The sequence below is a fragment of the Hemiscyllium ocellatum genome, chromosome 4, assembly GCF_020745735.1.
Source record: "Hemiscyllium ocellatum isolate sHemOce1 chromosome 4, sHemOce1.pat.X.cur, whole genome shotgun sequence".
NCBI classification, from domain to species: Eukaryota; Metazoa; Chordata; class Chondrichthyes; order Orectolobiformes; family Hemiscylliidae; genus Hemiscyllium; species Hemiscyllium ocellatum.
The window spans coordinates 55,583,335-55,603,661 of record NC_083404.1 but is presented as its reverse complement, the minus strand read 5'-3'; the positions used below and the strand labels follow the sequence as shown (position 1 = coordinate 55,603,661).

Below are 20,327 nucleotides of genomic sequence, written 5' to 3'. Positions count from 1 at the left end.
AATGTACTTAATTAGCTTTAAAGTGTTTTGGACTTCCAGAAGTCTGAAATACACCTATGCAAATATAGCGCACATAAATTTTTGGAGACTAATTTCATGCATGTGGAGATCCAAACTTAAAAATATAACATAGAAGGCATGACATCAAGGTATGCAGGGCTAGAGTACATGAAGATTTTTTTCTTAGTTAAGGGGGTTTTAATATCCAGGTATTAATTCACTGGTGGGTTGCTTGTCGCTCTGCTGACATTATTTCTCATTTTGGGTAAGCACCATACCACAATATGATTGCAGAAATCCTTTAAATATTAAAGTTGTTATTTGGAATGGAGAGGAACTTTGATAGAAGCATGTTCATCAGTGATGAATCCAAAAGGCCTGTAGCTAGAAAATTGATTCCCTTACCAGTTTTAATTTCTAACAGTGATTTAATTTCTGATCAGCAAATTAAACTGTTTAATTTTTTTAAACTTTTTTTTTCAACCATTTTACCTTTGAGCACCCCTTTTGGTATGCTTAGAACATTTAGTGAATAAATTTAAGCAAAATTTTATTGCAATTCAACTTTACTCAACATTTACATAATAAAAATTTGACTGCTTCAATTCTGAAATACCTATTGGTGTTTGATTTTGTACACTGGCCAGCCTGAAGCATCTCTGGTTAGCCCAAATCTTTGAGATGAGATAAATTGTTATGTAAGTTAATCAAGTGAAATCATTTCCAGAATTTCTGATAAATTGATTTTTGGTTACTCTACTAACTGTTTAAACAAAAAACAAATTTTTTGAAAAGTGTAATTAATATCCAATTTATTTATTTTTCATGTACAGGGAATACAGAAGCAGATTTGCAAGTGAAGAAACAGTATCATTTTGTCTGAGGGTGATGGTGGGTGTCATCATTCTTTATGACCACGTGCATCCAGTTGGGGCATTTGCCAAAACATCTAAAATTGACGTGAGTTTATTCTTCATTGAATCTAACTGTGCTGCTATCATATTTTGAAGCTGTTGTTTTCAAGCAATAATAAAGTATTTGTATTATCTGTGATGTGAATGATAAATTTGCATGCAAATTATTTCTTGCTATTCATATTTTCCACTAATAAACGATACATTCCAAAGAACTTGCAACTTAAATATGTGGAAGTACATGTGTGTAAATTTATATAAAGCTGCATTTATATAATTGTGCATCTATGGAAATAATAGTGTACTAAATTCCATTGTTCCTATAGATGAAAGGATGCATAAAAGTCCTAAAAGATCAGCCTCCAAATAGTGTAGAAGGCCTTCTGAATGCTCTCAGGTAACTAAAACAATTGTGACACCTGTTGAAACTTTCATGTTTGTAAATGAAAGATGTCAACTGCAGACTGACTCACTTATTAAAAGGTTTGACCATCTACTAATTAAAATGATACTTTGGCAATCACGTACAATATACCCATGTTGGAAGATAATATAGAATATATTTTTGGTACTAATGATGTTTACAGATAATATTATGTATTAAGAAAGTGTGCATGTATAATTGCAGAGGAAAACTGATCATTTACAGTTTAGAACAGTTTTACAAGTGCTTAAACATCTTACATTTCATATTCATGTCAGCCACATTACTCACATCATATCAATCTCACACAATAAGGCCATCTCTAATCACTTTGTCATTCTTCAACCATATCCCCTCTCGCAGCTCCTTGTTTTTGTTTATGAACCCGGAAAATATTTTCACCCAATTTTTTTTAAATGGGTGGCTTCTGATTTATAAAAACTGACCCCAAGTACTAGATTCTCCCATTCTAGGAAACACCCTCTTCACATTCACCCTGTCAAGACACTTCAGGATGTAAATACAGTGGAGGTGGTTAAGAAATTGTCCTTAAAATGTTCTACGAACTCTTCATCTAGGCTTTTTTGTCTGTATTTTCCAGTTGATATCTCCCATATTGTTGCTATGCTTTTCTAATAAGCTTTCGTTATTTCTTCCTTTATACTCACCCGATTGTGTGGCTGCAGTTAGGGGGCTTGTACACTACTCCCACAAGTGAGTTACTACCTTTTGTCATTTTTCGTTTTGACTCATCTATTACCACATTTGATTTCCTAAACTTGGGTCACCCTTCTGCACTGCACTAATACAGTTATTAACTGATGAATTCACTCTTCTACGTTTGTTACTTTCCTGTTATTTCTAGATGTCCTATATGCTTCAAGATGCAGGTCCCAGTCCATACCATCCTGCAGCCATGTCTCAATAATGATTATCAGATTGCACCTATTCATTTCCATTTGCACTCTGTTTATCTGTTTTGTTTTGATTATTGTGTTCATTTGGGTACAGATCCTTTAGTTTATTCCTTTACTTTTTTTTATATAAATTCCAGTTCGATGTGTTTGTTAACTCTTAGATTCATATTCTCTACTTTTTTTGGTCTATTTATCATTTTTTTGTATTAATACCTCTGTGTTTGGCCTTGAATCAGCATTTGATATACCACACCTTCCTAAATTTGATCACATTACCCCACTATCCAGATTCAAACCTTCTCTACTTCCCTGTTAATGCGGTTGGTAAGAGCTTAAGCACAATTCAGGAGAGGCCATCTCATCTATACAGATCCCACTTTTCCCCGTACTGGTGCCAATGCTTAATTGAAACCGAAACCCATTTTCCCCCCACACTGGTCTTTCAGCAATTTGCATCCAGTCAAATCTCCTATCCGCCCACAATCAAAATCCTTCTATTGCCATTATTGAATGACTCAGCCTAACTCAGTTTTTGGAATCTTTATTTTACTCCTACCCTGGCCACTGCCTCCCTTTGACCTAGGTTGCTGGCATTTTAATTGACTTCAAGCTGAATTTCTGATCTGGATGTGTGCCACCGTGGGCAAGCACGGTGGCACAGTGGTTAGCACTGCTGTGTCACAGCGCCAGAGACCCAGGTTCAATTTCCGCTTCAGGCAACAGTCTGTGTGGAATTTGCACATTCTCCTCGTGTCTGTGTGGGTTTCCTCCAGTCCAAAGATGTGCAGGTTAGGTGAATTGGCCATGCTAAATTGCCTGTAGTGTTAGGTGAAGAGGTAACTACAGGGGAATGGGTCTGGGTGGACTTGTTGGGCTGAAGGGCCTGTTTTCACACTAAGTAATCTAATCTAATCATGTCTTCTCTGTTACCTCAGCTCATTTACTTTAATTTAAAAGTTGTCCATCTTCATTCCTTAAACCCTTCTCATATCTTTGTTCCCTCCAAACTTAACTACATTGATGCTTTCCTGCTAACCTCCCATTCTGCACTCTCATAAACTTGAGCGCTTCCAATATTCTGATATATCCAAACTAGTGGTAAGTCTCATTCTCCTGTTAACTTGTGTCCATTGACTGACAATGATCTCTGCTTTACCAACACCTTAAATTTATAAATGACATCCGTGTTCAAATCCTTTCAGATCTGGCCTTGTGCGTCACAACTTGATTCTACCCACCATTGACAATTGTACCTTCAATTGTCTAGATGCTGAAATCTGAATTAATTAACTAAATCTTTCCAGCTCACATTTCCTGTAAGAGATCCATGTCAGAGATTTGTTGGTGACTTGGGTTTCCACAGCTGATTGGCTGCGATAATGATGGAATCAGGTGATGTTATGGTGATCTTTGTGATGGAAAGAATATGATCTTAAGAGATCAACTTGTAATGCAGTAGGGTGTGAATAGTCTGGTTTAGCCTCAGACTCTTGCTGGATAGTAAGATGAAATCAATTGCAAGTGCAAAGGTGATGGCTTTGGTCCTGCCAGTATTTAACCTCAGCAAGTTGTAGTCATCCAAGTCGCTATCGGCTCAGTTGTTTTTGTTAAACTGTTCATTCATGAGACGTAGACATCACTGGCTTCAGTCCTTAGGATGTGGGGACATCCACATTATGTTTGAAAGGCAGTACCAACATTCTGAACTAGCAACAATGAAGGAATAGCAAAATGTTTCCAAGTTGGAATGGTGTGTCGCTTCAAGGGACCTTGCGGTTGTGGTTTGCCTATCCATTTGCTGCCCTTGTCCTTTTAGGTGGCAGAGGACATGGATTTTAGAAGGTGCTGTTGGAGAAACCTCAGTAAGTTGTTATGGTGCATCCTGTAGACTGTACATGCTGCCATCACTGCATGTCTTTGGTGAAGGGAGTGAATGTTAAAGATGGTGGATATGATACCAATCAATTAGACTGCTTTTTCCAAGGGTAATGAGAACTTCTTGACTGTTGTTGGAGCTGTTTCATTCAATAAGTGAAGAGTATTCTGTCACACGTCTGACCTGAACCTTGTATATGTTGGACATGGATTGGACTTATTTGTCACAGCATTCCTAGCCTATAACCTGTTTTTATCGCCACAGTACAGAGGAACCTCGATTGTCCGAACGAGATGGGCGAACACTCTTTCGTTCAGATAATTGATCATTTGATTAATTGACTTCCTCTGGGGCATGGAGTTCTCTGTGAAGTCTGCTCCCCATTCAGGAGACTAGGCAGCAGCACCCTACATGCGTGCCCCTGTCCCACCTCGCCCCCCAACCATGTCCAGCCCCACCTCACCTCGCCACCATACACACACACAGAGACACACACACACAAACTCTGTCCAGCCCCAACTTCACGCTCGGCCCCGAACCTGCCCACCCCCAACCAGTCTGCCTCCCAAATCCCACCCCCCAAACCCCATCCGCCTCCACACTGCCTCCAACCCCATCCGACCACACTCCGCTCCGAGCCTGTCCCCAAACCCTGTCCACCCCTACCCCGTCCCCAACCCCATGCGTGTCCACCTCCACCCCATCCCCAAACCCTGTCCACCCCACCCTATCTGCCCCCACTCCACCCCCAAACCCTGCCCCGTGCCTTCACCTATTTCTTGACATCAAGTGGAGTGAATTGAATTGAATAAAGACTGGCATCTGTGATTCTGGAGACCTCCGGAGGAGACCTAGCTGGATCATTCACTCAGTACTTCTTGCTGAAGGTGGATGCGTGGCAGCCCACAAGAAGTAGAATGATCAAGAAACATGGTGGACTGATGGAGTTGAATGTCAGTGAGGTCAAACGTAAATCCTTGGGAGACTTTGGAGTAATAGTGGACAGGTTGGAAGAAAGGTTATTACTGGCAATGCTATAGCTACAATTTGATCACCAAGCATATAACCAAACAAGAGCAGGCTAAGTGAGCTGATTATTAGAGAAGTGACTGAAGCAACTAATACACCATCTCTACAGAGAGGCAGGAGTTGAATCATGATTGGACAGGTTTAAATATGTAGATGAGCACAGCTGTGGGAGAACTTTTGGAAGTTCTTGAAGAGAGGCTGGAGATAGAGTGGTAGTTTGCCATCTCCAAAATGCCAGGCAGGATTTTGTTTTATGGCATGATGGCAATACTTTGATCAAGTCTTCTAACTTTTCTGATTTGGTCCTGAGAAGTGATTTGGTGTAACAACATAAAATTTGCAGAAACAGGCTATTTGCCCAATTGTTCTGTTCTAGTGTTTATATTCCCAACTTGCCACCTCCCATCTTACTTTATCTAACCCTATCTACATATTTTCTTATTCCTTTCTCACATGCTTTCCCTTAAAGGCGACTTATCATTCATCTCAATTCTGCATTGTTATCATAAGTTCCACTTCAAATTAGTCTTTTGGCAAAGAAGTTCCTTCTAAATTCTTGGATTTATTACATTTCTGGCACCTAGTTTGCTTTTACTCGCTGAGGAAGTTCAGTTTTTCAATGTCTACCCTATCCAATCTGTACTTAATTTAACATTTTTTTCAAAGAGCACTGATCCATTGCATGAAGTGAAAATGATAGGATTTTATTAAACAATGTTTATTTTGTCCATTTGGATTGTTGTAATAGTTGCGTATCAAATAATATATTCTTATGACTGAAATTAATTCATTTAATAATCTGATGCATTCTTTAAAAGGTATGATGTTCTCCTTTCCAGGTACACCACCAAACATTTGAATGATGAGACTACCTCCAAGCAAATTAAGACAATGTTGCAGTAAAGCTTAGCAACAAACTGGCTACAGAGAACAGTATTCTGCAATGATTGAGATGCACAGATATGTTTTTAATGTTTAAAGAATGCAACTGCTTTTTCTCTTTGTTTTTTAAAATGTGTTCCTGCTCTTTAAAAATTGCTAAAGTTATTTTCTGTGCCAAATTCTCTAAAAAGACATAAACAGTGCAAGAAGTGTTTACTTTGTTTTGCGTTTGATTGAATGGGTGGTCATGGAGCACATTGGCAGCTACTATTCCAAGTTGGGTGTCTTTGTATGTGTAAGGAAATTCAGTAACTTGGCCAAAATGACAAAGAAAATCTCTGTTCTGTTTCTACTGATTAATATTTAATACAGCTTCTGCATGACAAGGTCTTTTCATGCTATGTAAAACATCAAGAATGGTCATTTTCTATCGCAGCTTCATTATGTGCAGCCATTAAAAATGGAAGAGATGTTAAATTAACTATATATGTTTTATTGTACAAAAAGGTACCTAGCACAGCAGACTACGAATTATAGTACAAGTCTGTTTTGTTAATACTTAAGTTTGCATTGACTCATTTTGTACGAGTGTATGTAAGTTTAACATTCATTAAACTAACTTTAAACTGTGATGTGTGCATAACAGATGCGGATGCATGTACATGTAAAATGGACAGCTATTATCAAATAAAATGAGCTTTTGTTTTTCTAAAACAGGCCTTTTGAGATTTAGAATATTTATGTTTATTTCTGACCATCACTGTGTATTTTGTTCACTAAATGACTGTAGATCTACTCTTTTGAATTCAATACCTGTCCTATATACGGCCTAATGGTATTATCATTAGACTATTAATCCAAAGACCCAGGTAATATTCCGGGACCCAGCGTTGAATCCTACCAAGGCAGAAGGTGAATTTTGAATTCAATAAAAAGACAAGTCTAGAATTAAAAGTCTAATGATAACCACAAAACCGTTGTGAAAAAAACCCATCTGATTCAGTAAAGTCTTTTAGGAAAGGAAATCTGCCACTCTTATCCAGTGTGGCCTACATGTGACACCAAACCCCCAACAATGTAGTTGACTCATTCACGTAGCTAGGGATGGGCAAATTATTCTGAACTCTTATTTTTCTGTTTTTCTAATTTATTGTTGGGCTTTTTATTTCTTTATTTTTCTGATTTTTTTTCTTGAAGAATTTGTACTTAAGTGTTTGTACCGAGGTACCTTGGTACTAAGATGGCAACTTGTAAGGTTTTCACTGTACTCACGTGAATACATGTGACAATAAACCTAATCCTTGTAGCCAGTGACAGCAATGTTCTGTGAATGAATAAAAAAACAGCCATCACAAATATTACGTCATTCAACAAAAGTTATTAAAAAATCATTCATTTAGACTAGATTCCCTACAGTGTGGAAACAGGCCCAACCAGTCCACACCAACCCTCTGAAGAGTAGCCCACCCAGACCCATTTCCCTCTGACTAATGCACCTAACACTATGGGCAACTTAGCATGGCTAATTCACCTAACCTACACATCTTTGGACTGTGGGAGGAAACCGGAGTACCAGGGGGAAATCCATGCAGACACGGGGAGAATGTGCAAACTCCACACAGACAGTCGCCCGAGGCTGGAATTGAACCTGGGACCCTGGTGCTGTGAGGCAGCTATGCTAACCACTGAGTCACCGTGTATTTTCCATTTTAAAACAAAAAATCTGAAAGCAATTTTTGTCACTGTATTTGCTTATAACAAGATCCTTATAAAAATGTGTTGTAACATATTCAGTGAAATCTGCAATTGTCTGGCCTACATGTGATACCAGACCCATAGCAATATGTTGTAATATATTTAGCAAAGTCTACAATCGGATAACGAAAATTAGTTTACTTGACTGTCGCCGACCATGGGCAACCTGGCAATTCAATTAATTTCAGAGTTTACTGCTTAGTTAAAAACAAATGGTACAAAATTCTAGCAGAGTAGTTTTAGTGTATAACTGGATTGTATACTATTGTCATACATGTTGATCCATTGTTCTGACCTGATAACTCTATGATAGATAAAGAACCAACAGACACATAATATGGAATAAGGGAAATTCACTAAGTCCATTCCTGCAATGGTCATATTGAATTTGTGTTAAGGACTCCATTCATTCAGCCTGCTGTGGGCAATATCAATTATAAGGAATATATTTTATTTGTCACAGGATAGCTAACTAGGCGGCACTTAATTCCGAATGTAGCAAAGTGCAAATATTTATTAAGCATAAAGTAAGCTAGGCAGTAATTAACAGCATAACAGGTCTTCCTATTCTGACTTTATCTTAAGCACTTGCCTCTTTGGACCTCAAAAGCATATTCAGGCTTCTTTGGATCCTGACGAGGCAATTCCTTCTTTTTGATCTCTTTTCTCACTGCTACTGCAAACAGGGTTGTGACCACCTTTTTCGTACCCTAACAGTTAAGTCGTCCCCTCTTTTACAAACTATTGGCAACTGTGTTGGCTTTAAATCTTTCTTGTTCTTAAGGAAGAGAGTTCTCAACATCCTAATGCCTTACCAATATATAATAGATCTGAATAGTCTAATATAGTTTCATGCAGTTAGAAGCAAGTTTATAAGCCAGGGCTACAAAGGTTCACTCAGAGTCTTAATTATAGTGTTTGGACTAATACAAATGTGTTATAAGAATTTATATACATGGCTTAATTATGAAGTGTAATTCAAAGGTGTGATTTTCATGTAGTAAGCAGGCAACAAAAGATGGTGGCATGATTTGCGTTTTTGCCTAATTTGCAAAGATCTTTAGATCTGAATAGCTAAAATAATGATGCAATTCCTTCTATTTCCACACTAGGGAAAGTACAAAGAAGATTGATGGGGAGGTTGCCGTGAATAGAGATTTTGAGCCATGTAGAATGTTTGAATAGGTTGGGATTAGGAACAAAGGAAGATGTGGGAAAATTTAATGGAGATGTGTAAAATTAATGGACCGGAATAGTGTGAATAGGATGGAGTGATATACCGTAATGAAGTTGTTAATAATCAGGGCTGTAGAGTATAAGTAATTGACAAGGGTAAAAATAAGGGTAGGAGAGTTATTTTCACCCATGGCTTTTTGGTTATCTGAAAATCAACCATCTGAAAAAGAAGCAGAAGCCCTCATGATAATTTAAGGAAGATATTTGGATATGCAATGCTGTAAACTATTAGATTCTGGACTAAGAATTGTAAAGCAGACTGGACTGACTTTTTTTTGTCAGCACAGACATGATACAGTAAATTTGCTGTTCCCCAACTTACGCCTGAAAGTTATGTAATCATTTGGAAGACATGAAAAATCAGGTAAATCCTGTGCAATTAGAGTCCAAAAGATTTGGCAAGTTTCTCTGATTCTCTGATCTTTTTAGGGCCTTAGGGGAACTAATTCAGAAAGCCACACTGGTCCTGATTAATGGCATATAGTTATCCCCTTTTAAGAAATGATTGCCTTCTGAGTTAGAAAGAGGTTCACTTGAAGGAATAGAAAAAATAATCACTATTTTCTGTAGGAAGCAGCAATCTGTTTCCCATTTCCACTACGCTCTAGCGATAAAATAAAATTCTTACTATCTAAATTGTTCATAGCCACGCAAGATAATGAGATTTCCTGATCCTCCATAACCTATTTTAGAGTCATAGAGATGTACAGCATGGATAAAGACCCGTCAGTCCAACTCGTCCATGCTGACCAACCCAACCTAATCTAGTCCCACCTGCCAGCACCCAACTCGTATTCCTCCAAACCGTTCCTATTCGTATACCCATCCAGATGCCTTTTAAATGCTGCAATTTTACTAGTATCCACCACTTTCTCATGCAGCTCATTCCACACACACACCACCCTCTGCGTGAAAAAGTTGCCCCTTAGATGTCTTTTACATCTTTCCTCTCTCACCCTAAATCTATGCTGTCTAGTTTTGGACTCCCCCGCCCCAAAGAAGAGACTTTGTATATTTACCCTATCCATGTCCCTCATGATTTTATTAACCTTTGAGATCACCCCTCAGCCTCTAACACTCCAGGGAAAATAGTCCCAGCCTATTCAACTTCTCCCTATAGCTCAAATCCTCTAACCCTAGCAACATCCTTGTAAATCTTTTTTGAACCCTTTCAAGTTTCACAACATCCATCTGATAGGAAGGAGGCCAGAATTGCACGCAATATTCCAAAAGTGGCCAAACCAATGTCCTGTACAACTGCAACATGACTTCCCGACTCCAATACTCAGTGTTCTGACCAATAAAGGAAAACATACTAAACACTTTCTTCACTATTCTATCTACCTGCGACTCTGCTTTCAATGAGCTATGAACCTGCAATCCAAGGTCTCTTTGTTCAGCAACATTGCTTAGGACCTTACCATTAAGTGTCTAAGTCCTGCTAAGATTTGCTTTCCCAAAATGCAGCACCTCGCATTTATCTAAATTAAACTCCATCTGCCACTTCTCAGCCCATTGGCCCATCTGATCAAGATCCTGTTGTAATCTGAGGTAACCTTCTTCACTGTCCACTACACCTCCAATTTTGGTGTCATCTACAAACTTACAAACTGTACCTCTTACTCTCACATCCAAATCATTTATGTAAATGATGAAATGTAGTGGACCCAGTATTGGTCACAGGCCTCCAGTCTGAAGAAAAGCCCTCCACTAACCCCCCTCTGTCTTCTACCTTTGAGCCAGTTCTGTATCCAAATGGCTAGTTCTCCCTGTATTCCATGAGATCTAACCTTGCTAACCAGTCTTCCAAGGGGAATCTGAATGCCTTACGTATAGATCACGTCCACCATTCTGCCCTCATCAATCTTCTTTGTTACTTCTTCAAAAAACTCAATCAAGTTTATTAGACATGATTTCCCATGCACAAAGCCATGTTGACTATCTTTAATTAGTCTGTGCCTTTCCAAATACATGTACATTCTGTGCCTCAGGATTCTCTCCAACAACTTGCCCACCACTGACATCAGGCTCATTGGTCTATAGTTCCCTACCTTCCCTCAGAGTTCAAGGTATACCTGATTAGGTCCTGGGGATTTATATACCTTTGTGTTTCAAGACATCCAGTACTTCCTCCTCTGTAATATGGACATTTTTCAAGATGTCACCATCTATTTCCCTACATTCTATATTTTCCACGTTTAGTTGAATTTTTAGTTATAAAGAAGTTGCCTCTTGAATAGACTGGTATATAAAGTTGACGAGGCACCAGAACTGAATCAACGAATCCCAACGGTGCAGAAAGAAGCCATTTGGCTCATTGAATGTTTTGTTCCATTTAGTTGAAACAATTTCTTCTTCTATTTATCTTCAATTAAATTAACAATAAATATATTTTCACTTAAGTTTAGAATCACCAATCTTCTGCACTATCCCAGTGGAAGTGATATTGCATACTTGTAAAATTAGGTTTCCAGGGCCACAGCGTTTGCGGCGTGGTAAGTATAGCTATGTACAGCATTTTTTAAAACTTAGTTATTCCTGATTTAAACACGACTTAATGTTTTTATTGCTCCTAACAGTGAGAATGATGTTCCCAGGAAGTGTTTGGGAGACTTTCCCTTAACATTATATGTCCAGTCCAATAAAAAAGGGTGCATTGTTGGACCTAATCCATGGAAATAAGCTAGGCCAAATGGATCAAGTATCACTTGATTGTTCTAAAATGTTCAGGGTGATTGTAGAGAATGACATCCAGAGTGAGAAAAATCAATGGAAGAAATCTAACTTAAATGGGGCAAGAACAGAACTGGGCAGGATTGACTGGAACAAAAGGTTGTAGTAACAAACAGTAACTGAATAATGGGCTATCTTCAAATGGGAAAGTAGGACAAACAAATCCAGAGTTCCCCGAATGACATAAGAAGTAGAAATTGATCTCATGTAAAAATGTTTGCTTATACAGCTTTAAGGCAGAAAATCCAATGGAAAACCAGGAGAAATACCAAGAGGGAAGTCAAAGAACAAATAAAAGAAGCAAAGATGAATTATGGGAAAAGGTGAGCAGCTAATGTAAAGGAGAATCCTAAAGTCTTCTATTGGCAAAGTGTGTTTAAAGGAGGATTATGGGTGATTTGGGACCTAAAATGGAGGTGGGGCCAATGACAGAGGTGTTAAGTGAATACTTCGCATCTGTCTTTATAAAAGGTGAGAATGCAGACTAGGTCAAGTCAACAGAGGGGGAAATGTTGTGGTTCTGTTTGCCGAGCTGGGAATTTGTGTTGCAGACGTTTTGTCCCCTGTCTAGGTGACATCCTCAGTGCTTGGGAACCTCCTTTGAAGCATTTCTGTGATCTTTCCTCCGGCCATTGTAGTGGTTTGAATCTGCTGCTTCTGGTTGTCAGTTCCAGCTGTCTGCTGCAGTGGTCGATATATTGGGTCCGGGTCGATGTGCTTATTGATTGAATCTGTGGATGAGTGCCATGCCTCTAGGAATTCCCTGGCTGTTCTCTGTTTGGCTTGTCCTATAATAGTAGTGTTGTCCCAGTCGAATTCATGTTGCTTGTCATCTGCGTGTGTGGCTACTAAGGATAGCTGGTCGTGTCGTTTCGTGGCTAGTTGGTGACATTAGTCCCACTTCCCTGCACTAAACCCATAGCCTTCAATACTCAGACATTTCAAGTGTTCATCCAAGTACATTTTAAAAGTTATGAGGCTTATTTGCCTCAATTACGCAGTGCAGTTCAGAACCTCAACCTTCAAGATAAACAAGTTTTCCTGAAGTCTCCTCTAAACCTCCTGCCTTTCAACTTATAATTATGCCTGTGTGCACAGCTGCCATGTAATCAATGCAGAGGTGGTTCCCCCTTCACAAGATGCTCTGTCCCTTGTAGCTCAGCATCTCCCTGGATTGTTTTGCAAAAACGTTCCTCCAGCAACCCCTCCAGGTCTTGCCACTGGACTGTCACAAACAATCCCAATCTATAGGCTCCAGTTACATTGTGATGGGATATGGGAAGATGGGAAAAACCTACCACCATCTGGAAATTCCAGACAGCATCTGAAGAGCACTTTCAATTGGAACTTTAATTGCTCACCTCAGTAGTCATCATCAGCCCTTAGCCCCAGTCCAGAGCCTGTCTCCCTGAAAAGTGAAATGGGTTGGAATGGGCATGTGCTGGCGATTAAAAGCTGGTAATTAAAATGTCAATGAACTTGCCTCCAAATCTGCCTCACTTTGGGATAAAAATTCAGTCCAGCTTATCCCATTTTCCTGTCCTTTGTGTAAATCTGCAAACATTTATTCTTAAGGTTCTTAACCAATTTTCTTTTATGAACAGCGGTTGATTATCACTCCAGCATATTCTAATGTAGAGCATTTCAGATTCCAACCACTTGCTGCATAAAAAAAATTCTTTCCTGATTCTGCTGTTAGTTTTTCTGCCAGTCATCTTAAACCTGTATCTTTGAGATCTCAGTCTTTCTTCTGAAGGGTGTCTTTCGATCTAAGCTGACTACAACCTTGACGATTGTGAACACCTCAATCACATCATCAATTATTAGATCCAGTTTTATGACTTTGGATGCAGCAATAAAACTTTTAGTAGTTCAGCTTTAAGGAATTATTTCTGGCCTTCAATAGACATTTTATTTGAGCTAAATACATGCAGAGAAGAATACATAGGTAGGTATTGAGACAAGGATGCATCATGTTACATTTGGTGATGTAAGAACTGTAAGATTAGAGGACAAAATTGGTAATGAAAAGACAGGCAGGAAACTCCAATGCAATGCAAGACCAAGAGGAAGCTGGTGAAATGTGGTCTTGTTCTATTTCCCCTTATCTCATTGCTGCCAGTGTAAGTTGCTGGCTACATTGATTTCAATAAATGTAATGAATGATATTCTTAATGAGTTTTGAAAAAAAAACACAAAATTTATTTTTGTGTTCAAGGAAATTATGAGTTTTTGTACCAGGTCTATTTAGTAGTCAGTAAGACATTTGATTAATTCAGGTCAAAAGTTAGGTTTGAGTGGGCAAGTCAGTTAGATAGACCCATAAGATGATATTCTGAAGAGTAACTTAACTATTATTGACAGATTATGTTAAAATGTATGGATAAATATATTAAAATTGATTAATTTGTTGATCATATTCTCTCTGAAGAGAATATTCATTGGACTGCTACTTTAATCCAGCAGGTGGCAGTTTTCTACTGTGAACTGCTCTAGTTCTGTTAATCTGGGGATAGGCAATATTTCACAGAACAAAACCTCTGGGACATGATGAATCAGGGGCTAATTGCAGTTTAAACTTTCCCAAAAAAGTGATTTTTCACTCTGATCTCTCCTAACTAACAACTTCAGGGCTGCATGAAAATAAGTATAAACAGAACACACATCAATTTAACTGTATCCATTTGTTAATCTATTTAAACTTAGTTCCAAACAACCACTAAAATGCATTCATTACCTATAAATGATGTGACTTTTTGTTGATTCATCTTATCGAGTCACAGGGTCATAGAGATGTACAGCATGGAAACAGACCCTTCGATCCAACTCATCCATGCTGAACAGATATCCTAAAATAATCTAGTCTCATTTGCCAGCATATGGCTCATATCCCTCTAAACCCTTCATATTCATGTACCATCCATATGCCTTTTAAATGTTGTAATTGTACCAGCCTACACCATTTCCTCTGGGAGTTCATTCCATACACCCTCTGTGTGAATAATTTGCTTCTTGGGTCCCTTTTAAATATTTCCCGCTCACCTTAAACCTATGTCTTCTAATTTTGGACTCTGCTACTCTAGGGAAACGACTTTGTCTATTTACCCTACTCATAGAACATAGAACATAGAAAGATACAGCGCAGTACAGGCCCTTCGGCCCTCGATGTTGCGCCGACCGAATCCTACCTAACCTACACTAGCCCAATAACTTCCAAATGCCTATCCAATGCCCGCTTAAATGACCATAAAGAAGGAGAGTTCACCACTGCTACTGGCAGGGCATTCCATGAACTCACAACCCACTGTGTAAAGAATCTACCCCTAACATCTGTCCTATACCTACCACCCCTTAATTTAAAGCTGTGTCCCCTAGTAACACCTGACTCCATTAGCGGTAAAAGGTTCTCAGTGTCGACCCTATCTAAACCCCTAATCATCTTATACACCTCTATCAAATCTCCCCTAAACCTTCTCTTCTCCAATGAGAACAGCCCCAAGTGCCTCAGCCTTTCCTCATAAGATTTTCCTACCATTCCAGGCAACATCCTGGTAAACCTCCTCTGCACTCGTTCCAATGCCTCCACATCCTTCCTATAGTATGGCGACCAAAACTGTACACAATACTCCAGATGAGGCCACACCAGAGTCTTATACAGTTGCAACATGACCTCAGGACTCCGGAACTCAATTCCTCTACCAATAAAGCCCAGTACACCATATGCCTTCCTCACAGCACTATTTACCTGGGTGGCAACTTTCAGAGATCTGTGTACATGGACACCAAGATCCCTCTGCTCATCCACACTACCAAGTAGCCTACCATTAGCCCAGTAATCCATCTTCTTGTTACTCCTACCAAAGTGAATGACTTCACACTTAGCTACATTGAATTCCATTTGCCACATTTCTGCCCAGCTCTGCAACTTATGTATATCCCGCTGTAACCTACCACTTCCTTCCTCACTATCCACAACTCCACCGACTTTTGTGTCATCCGCAAACTTGCTTACCCAGCTTTCAAGCCCTTCCTCTAGATCATTTATAAAGATAACAAAAAGCAATGGTCCCAAAACAGATCCTTGTGGTACACCGCTAGTAACTGCACTCCAAGATGAACATAGTCCATCAACTACTACCCTCTGTCTCCTTCCAGCCAGCCAATTCCTAATCCTAACCTCTAATGTATCCTCAATGCCATACCTCCGTAGTTTTAGCATTAGCCTACCATGGGGAACCTTATCGAACGCCTTACTAAAATCCATATACACAACATCTACTGCTTTACCCTCGTCCACTTCCTTAGTCACCTTCTCAAAGAACTCAATAAGGTTTGTGAGGCACGACCTGGCCTTCACAAAACCATGCTGGCTATCCTTGATCACGTTATTCCTATCCAGATGTTCATAAATCTTATCCCTTACCATTCTCTCTAAGACTTTGCCCACCACTGAAGTCAGACTCACTGGCCTATAGTTACTAGGGCTATCCCTACTCCCTTTCTTGAACAAGGGGACCACATTCGCTATCCTCCAGTCTTCTGGTACTATTCCCGTTGACAATGACAACATAAAAATCCAGGCCAATGGCTCTGCTATCTCCTCCCTAGCTTCCCATAGGATCCTAGGGTAAATGCCATCAGGCCCAGGAGACTTATCTGTTTTCATCCTTTCCAATATTCCCAGAACCTCTTCCCTGCATATTTCCAGGCCATCCATTCTAATCATTTGTGACTCCATATTCACATCAGCAACAGTGTCCTGTTCCTGAGTGAATACTGATGAAAAGTATTGATTTAGTGTATCTCCAATCTCCTCCGCCTCCACACACAACTTCCCACTACTATCCTTGACTGGACCGATACCTACCCTAGTCATCCTTTTATTCCTGACATACCTATAGAGAGCCTTTGGGTTTTCCCTAATCCTACCAGCTAAAGACTTTTCATGTCCCCTTCTCGCTTCTCTTAGCTCTCTCTTTAGATCCTTCCTGGCTACCTTATAACTCTCTATCGCCCCAACTGAACCTTCACGCCTCATCTTTACATATGCCGCCTTCTTCCCTTTCACAAGGGATTCCAATTCCTTACTAAACCACGGCTGTCTCACAAGGCCCTTTGCACCATGCCTGACTGGTACATACTTATCGAGGACAAGTAGTAGCTGCTCCTTGAATAATCCCCACATCTCATTAGTGTTCTTCGCTTGAAGCCTGTTTTTCCAATCCACACATCCTAAGTCATGCCTCACTGCATCATAATTTCCCTGCCCCCAGCTATAACTCTTCCCCTGCGGCGCACACTTATCCCTCTCCATCACTAAAGTAAAAGTCACCGAGTTGTGGTCACTGTCCCCGAAGTGCTCACCTACCTCCAAGTCTAACACCTGGCCTGGTTCATTACCTAGAACCAAATCCAGTATAGCCTCACCTCTTGTTGGCCTGTCTACATATTGTGTCAGGAAACCCTCCTGCACACATTGGATAAACACCGACCCATCTAATGAACTCGAGCTATAGCTCTCCCAGTCAATATCTGGGAAGTTAAAGTCCCCCATAACAACCACCCTGCTACCTTCACTCTTTTCCTGAATCATCCTCGCAATATTATCCTTTACTTCTCTAGGACTATTAGGAGGCCTGTAGAAAACACCTAACAGGGTGACCTCACCTTTCCTATTTCTAACCTCAGCCCAAACTACCTCAGATGGCAAGTCCTCTTCCATCGTCCATTCCACTGCTGTAATACTATCTTTGACAAGTAATGCCACACCTCCCCCTTTTTTACCCCCATGTCTGATCCTACTAAAACATTTAAACCCTGGAACCTGCAACAGCCATTCTTGTCCCTGTTCTACCCACGTCTCTGTAATGGCCACAACATCGAAGTCCCAGGTACCAACCCACGCTGCAAGTTCACCTACCTTATTTCTTATACTTCTGGCATTGAAGTATACACACTTCAATCCACCCTTCTGTTTACAGGCACCCTCCTTCGAGGTCGCTGCATTATTCATAACCTCCCTACACTCAAGGTCCTGTACCCTAAAGCTACAGTCCAGGTTCCCATGCCCCGACGGAGTTAGTTTAAACCCTCCCAAAGAGCACTAGCAAACCTCCCCCCAAGGATACTGGTGCCCCTCAGGTTCAGGTGTAGACCATCCTTTTTATAGAGGTCCCACTTTCCCCAGAAAGAACCCCAGTTGTCCAGAAACCGGAATCCCTCCCTCCTGCACCATCCCTGTAGCCACGCATTTAACTGCTCTCTCTCCCTATTCCTCGACTCTCTATCACGTGGCACGGGTAACAAACCAGAGACTACAACTCTGTTTGTTCTAACTCTGAGCTTCCAACCTAGCTCCCTGAAAGCCTGTCTGACATCCTCACCCCTCTTCCTACCTATATCGTTGGTGCCAACGTGGACCACGATCTGGGGCTGCTCCCCCTCCCCCTTAAGGACCCGGAAAACACGATCAGCGACATCACGTACCCTTGCACCTGGGAGGCAACATACCAAACATGAGTTACTGTCGCCCCCACAAAACCGTCTGTCTGTACCCCTCACTATCGAGTCCCCAAGAACTATCGCTCTACCTTTCTCCACCCTTCCCTTCTGAGCAACGGGGCCAGGCTCCGTGCCAGAGGCCTGAACCTCGTTGCTTGCCCCTGGTAAGTCATCCCCCCCACAAGTATCCAAAACGGTATACTTGTTCTTGAGGGGAATGACCGCAGGGGGTCCCTGCACTGGCTTCCTCCTCCCACTCCCCCTCATGCCCCTCATGATTTTCTAAACCTCTATAAGGTCACCCCTCAACCTCTGACGTCCCAGAGAAAACAGCCCCAGTCTATTCAGCCTCTCCCTACAGCTCAAACCTTCCAAATCTGCCAACATCTTTGTAAAGCTTTTCTGAACCCTTTCAAGTTTCACAATGTCCTTCCTATAGCATGGAGACCAGAATTGAACACAATATTTGAAATGTGGCCTTGGTTTAGAATATAAAGATTTTTGTTGTTGTTGACATTATGTTTTAATTCTCCTGAACACAATAAAAATGCAATAAATAAATGAATGAAACTGATAAATAACTGAAAAGTATATGTTTTAATTCTGCATTTATTCTTGAGCACCAGGAATTTTGTGCACAATCTTTCGAACATTCTTATGTTGCAGAGAACAAAAAATCTTTGCTTTCTTTTAAGTCTTTGCTTTTCTCTATCCTTGTCAAAATTATATAAATGAATGAGATACTTATATAATTGTTTGACCATGTCTCATGATTTTCATGTAAATAGCATCAGTTTTATCTACAAATACAGTTGGCGAAAGTTAATGTCTTACCCCAGTCATTGCAATAACTTATTCTGATGTCAAATCTGAGGGAATCTAATTGCACAACATCAACTATGACATAATAATATCTTTAAAAAACTTCATTTAGGCTCCAGTGATTAAAATAACGCGTGGACTCAGAGAATCACATATATTGCAGGGAGGGGAGAGTTGCTTTGCATGTGACAGTCTTCTCTAGGGAAAGTATAAGTACAATTGCATTGGGATATAGCAGCTTTAACTAGTCAATTCAATGTTTTGTACTTTTAATAAATTACCCTTTCTAGCTTTAGCATGTTAAAATTTGTAGCTGTGAATACAAGTTGATAGGATCTTTTAACACTTTTGTATTAGCTTTTGTGCTGCTCCAACTTTTCTATTATGGCATCCCACAAACATTCTAAATTTTGAGTTTTGAGTCAGTTTTGAGTCTTTCGATGCATGATGAGATTAATTCAGTATCCTTTTAGTTTTATTCAGTGTTTGTACCTGTATTATGATTTTTTTGGAGGGAATTATTATTTTCAGCACTATATCAAATGCATCTAAAGATTCTCCTTTCTAAAATAATGCTGATTATTTACAGTTGCCAACAGTGGATGAGAATCCCTGGAGCCCAAAATCCAATTCTTTAAAAGTGTTGTGTTTAATGCTATTATAGTTCTATTCCAATTTTCAGCATAATACAATATACTGAGGTGGGAGGCCAGAAACTATGTTGGAAAAATGCTTCTGTACTCCAACACATGCTGGCCTTTAATGTCCAAGTGGTTCCACTTTGATTCTCATGACTGTATATTTCATCCCGATTCGATTTTCTACATTTTTTCCCTTCCATATCCTGCGATTACCTCAGTGAAAGACTTCCTTTCTCAGCCTGAGAACAATTAATTCCCTTTCTTTCCAGTCTTTCTCATTTCCTCACTGCTGTTCTGTCTGTCTGTGCTGACTAACTGAAACAGCTGGCAGGAAGATGGCTGGCATTCCTTTCATCTGTCTAATCCCTTGACCTCAGCGTTTACACTGGGGAGATAGAATATGGCCCACTGCCCGTTACTGACTGGCTTGCTGAGATCAGCTGATGATACGTAAAGAAAAACTGCAGATTCCCTCAGTATTCTGAACAGTTGGCCTTTTTCCTTGCACTTTCACCTAATGCTTTGCACATTCCTCCATTTCAGTCACCGAAAAGGTATGCTGCTAAATCCAGACCTACTGAAATTTGGTATTATCAG

At 40.0% G+C, this 20,327-nt stretch overlaps 1 protein-coding gene across 7 annotated transcripts in view; it reads left to right on the top strand.

Moving 5' to 3' along the window:
• The window catches only part of LOC132813608 (CYFIP-related Rac1 interactor B), a 188,509-nt gene extending 181,753 nt beyond the window's left edge, over positions 1-6,756 (top strand). For all 7 annotated transcript variants that reach the window (XM_060823227.1, XM_060823219.1, XM_060823214.1 and 4 more), the window contains exons 11-13: positions 834-960; positions 1,241-1,311; positions 6,000-6,756. In XM_060823227.1, the coding sequence (XP_060679210.1) occupies positions 834-960; positions 1,241-1,311; positions 6,000-6,063 (262 nt within the window). In that variant the 3' untranslated portion in view covers positions 6,064-6,756. The remainder of the gene's footprint in view (positions 1-833; positions 961-1,240; positions 1,312-5,999) is intronic.
• The last annotated feature ends 13,571 nt before the right edge of the window (positions 6,757-20,327 follow it).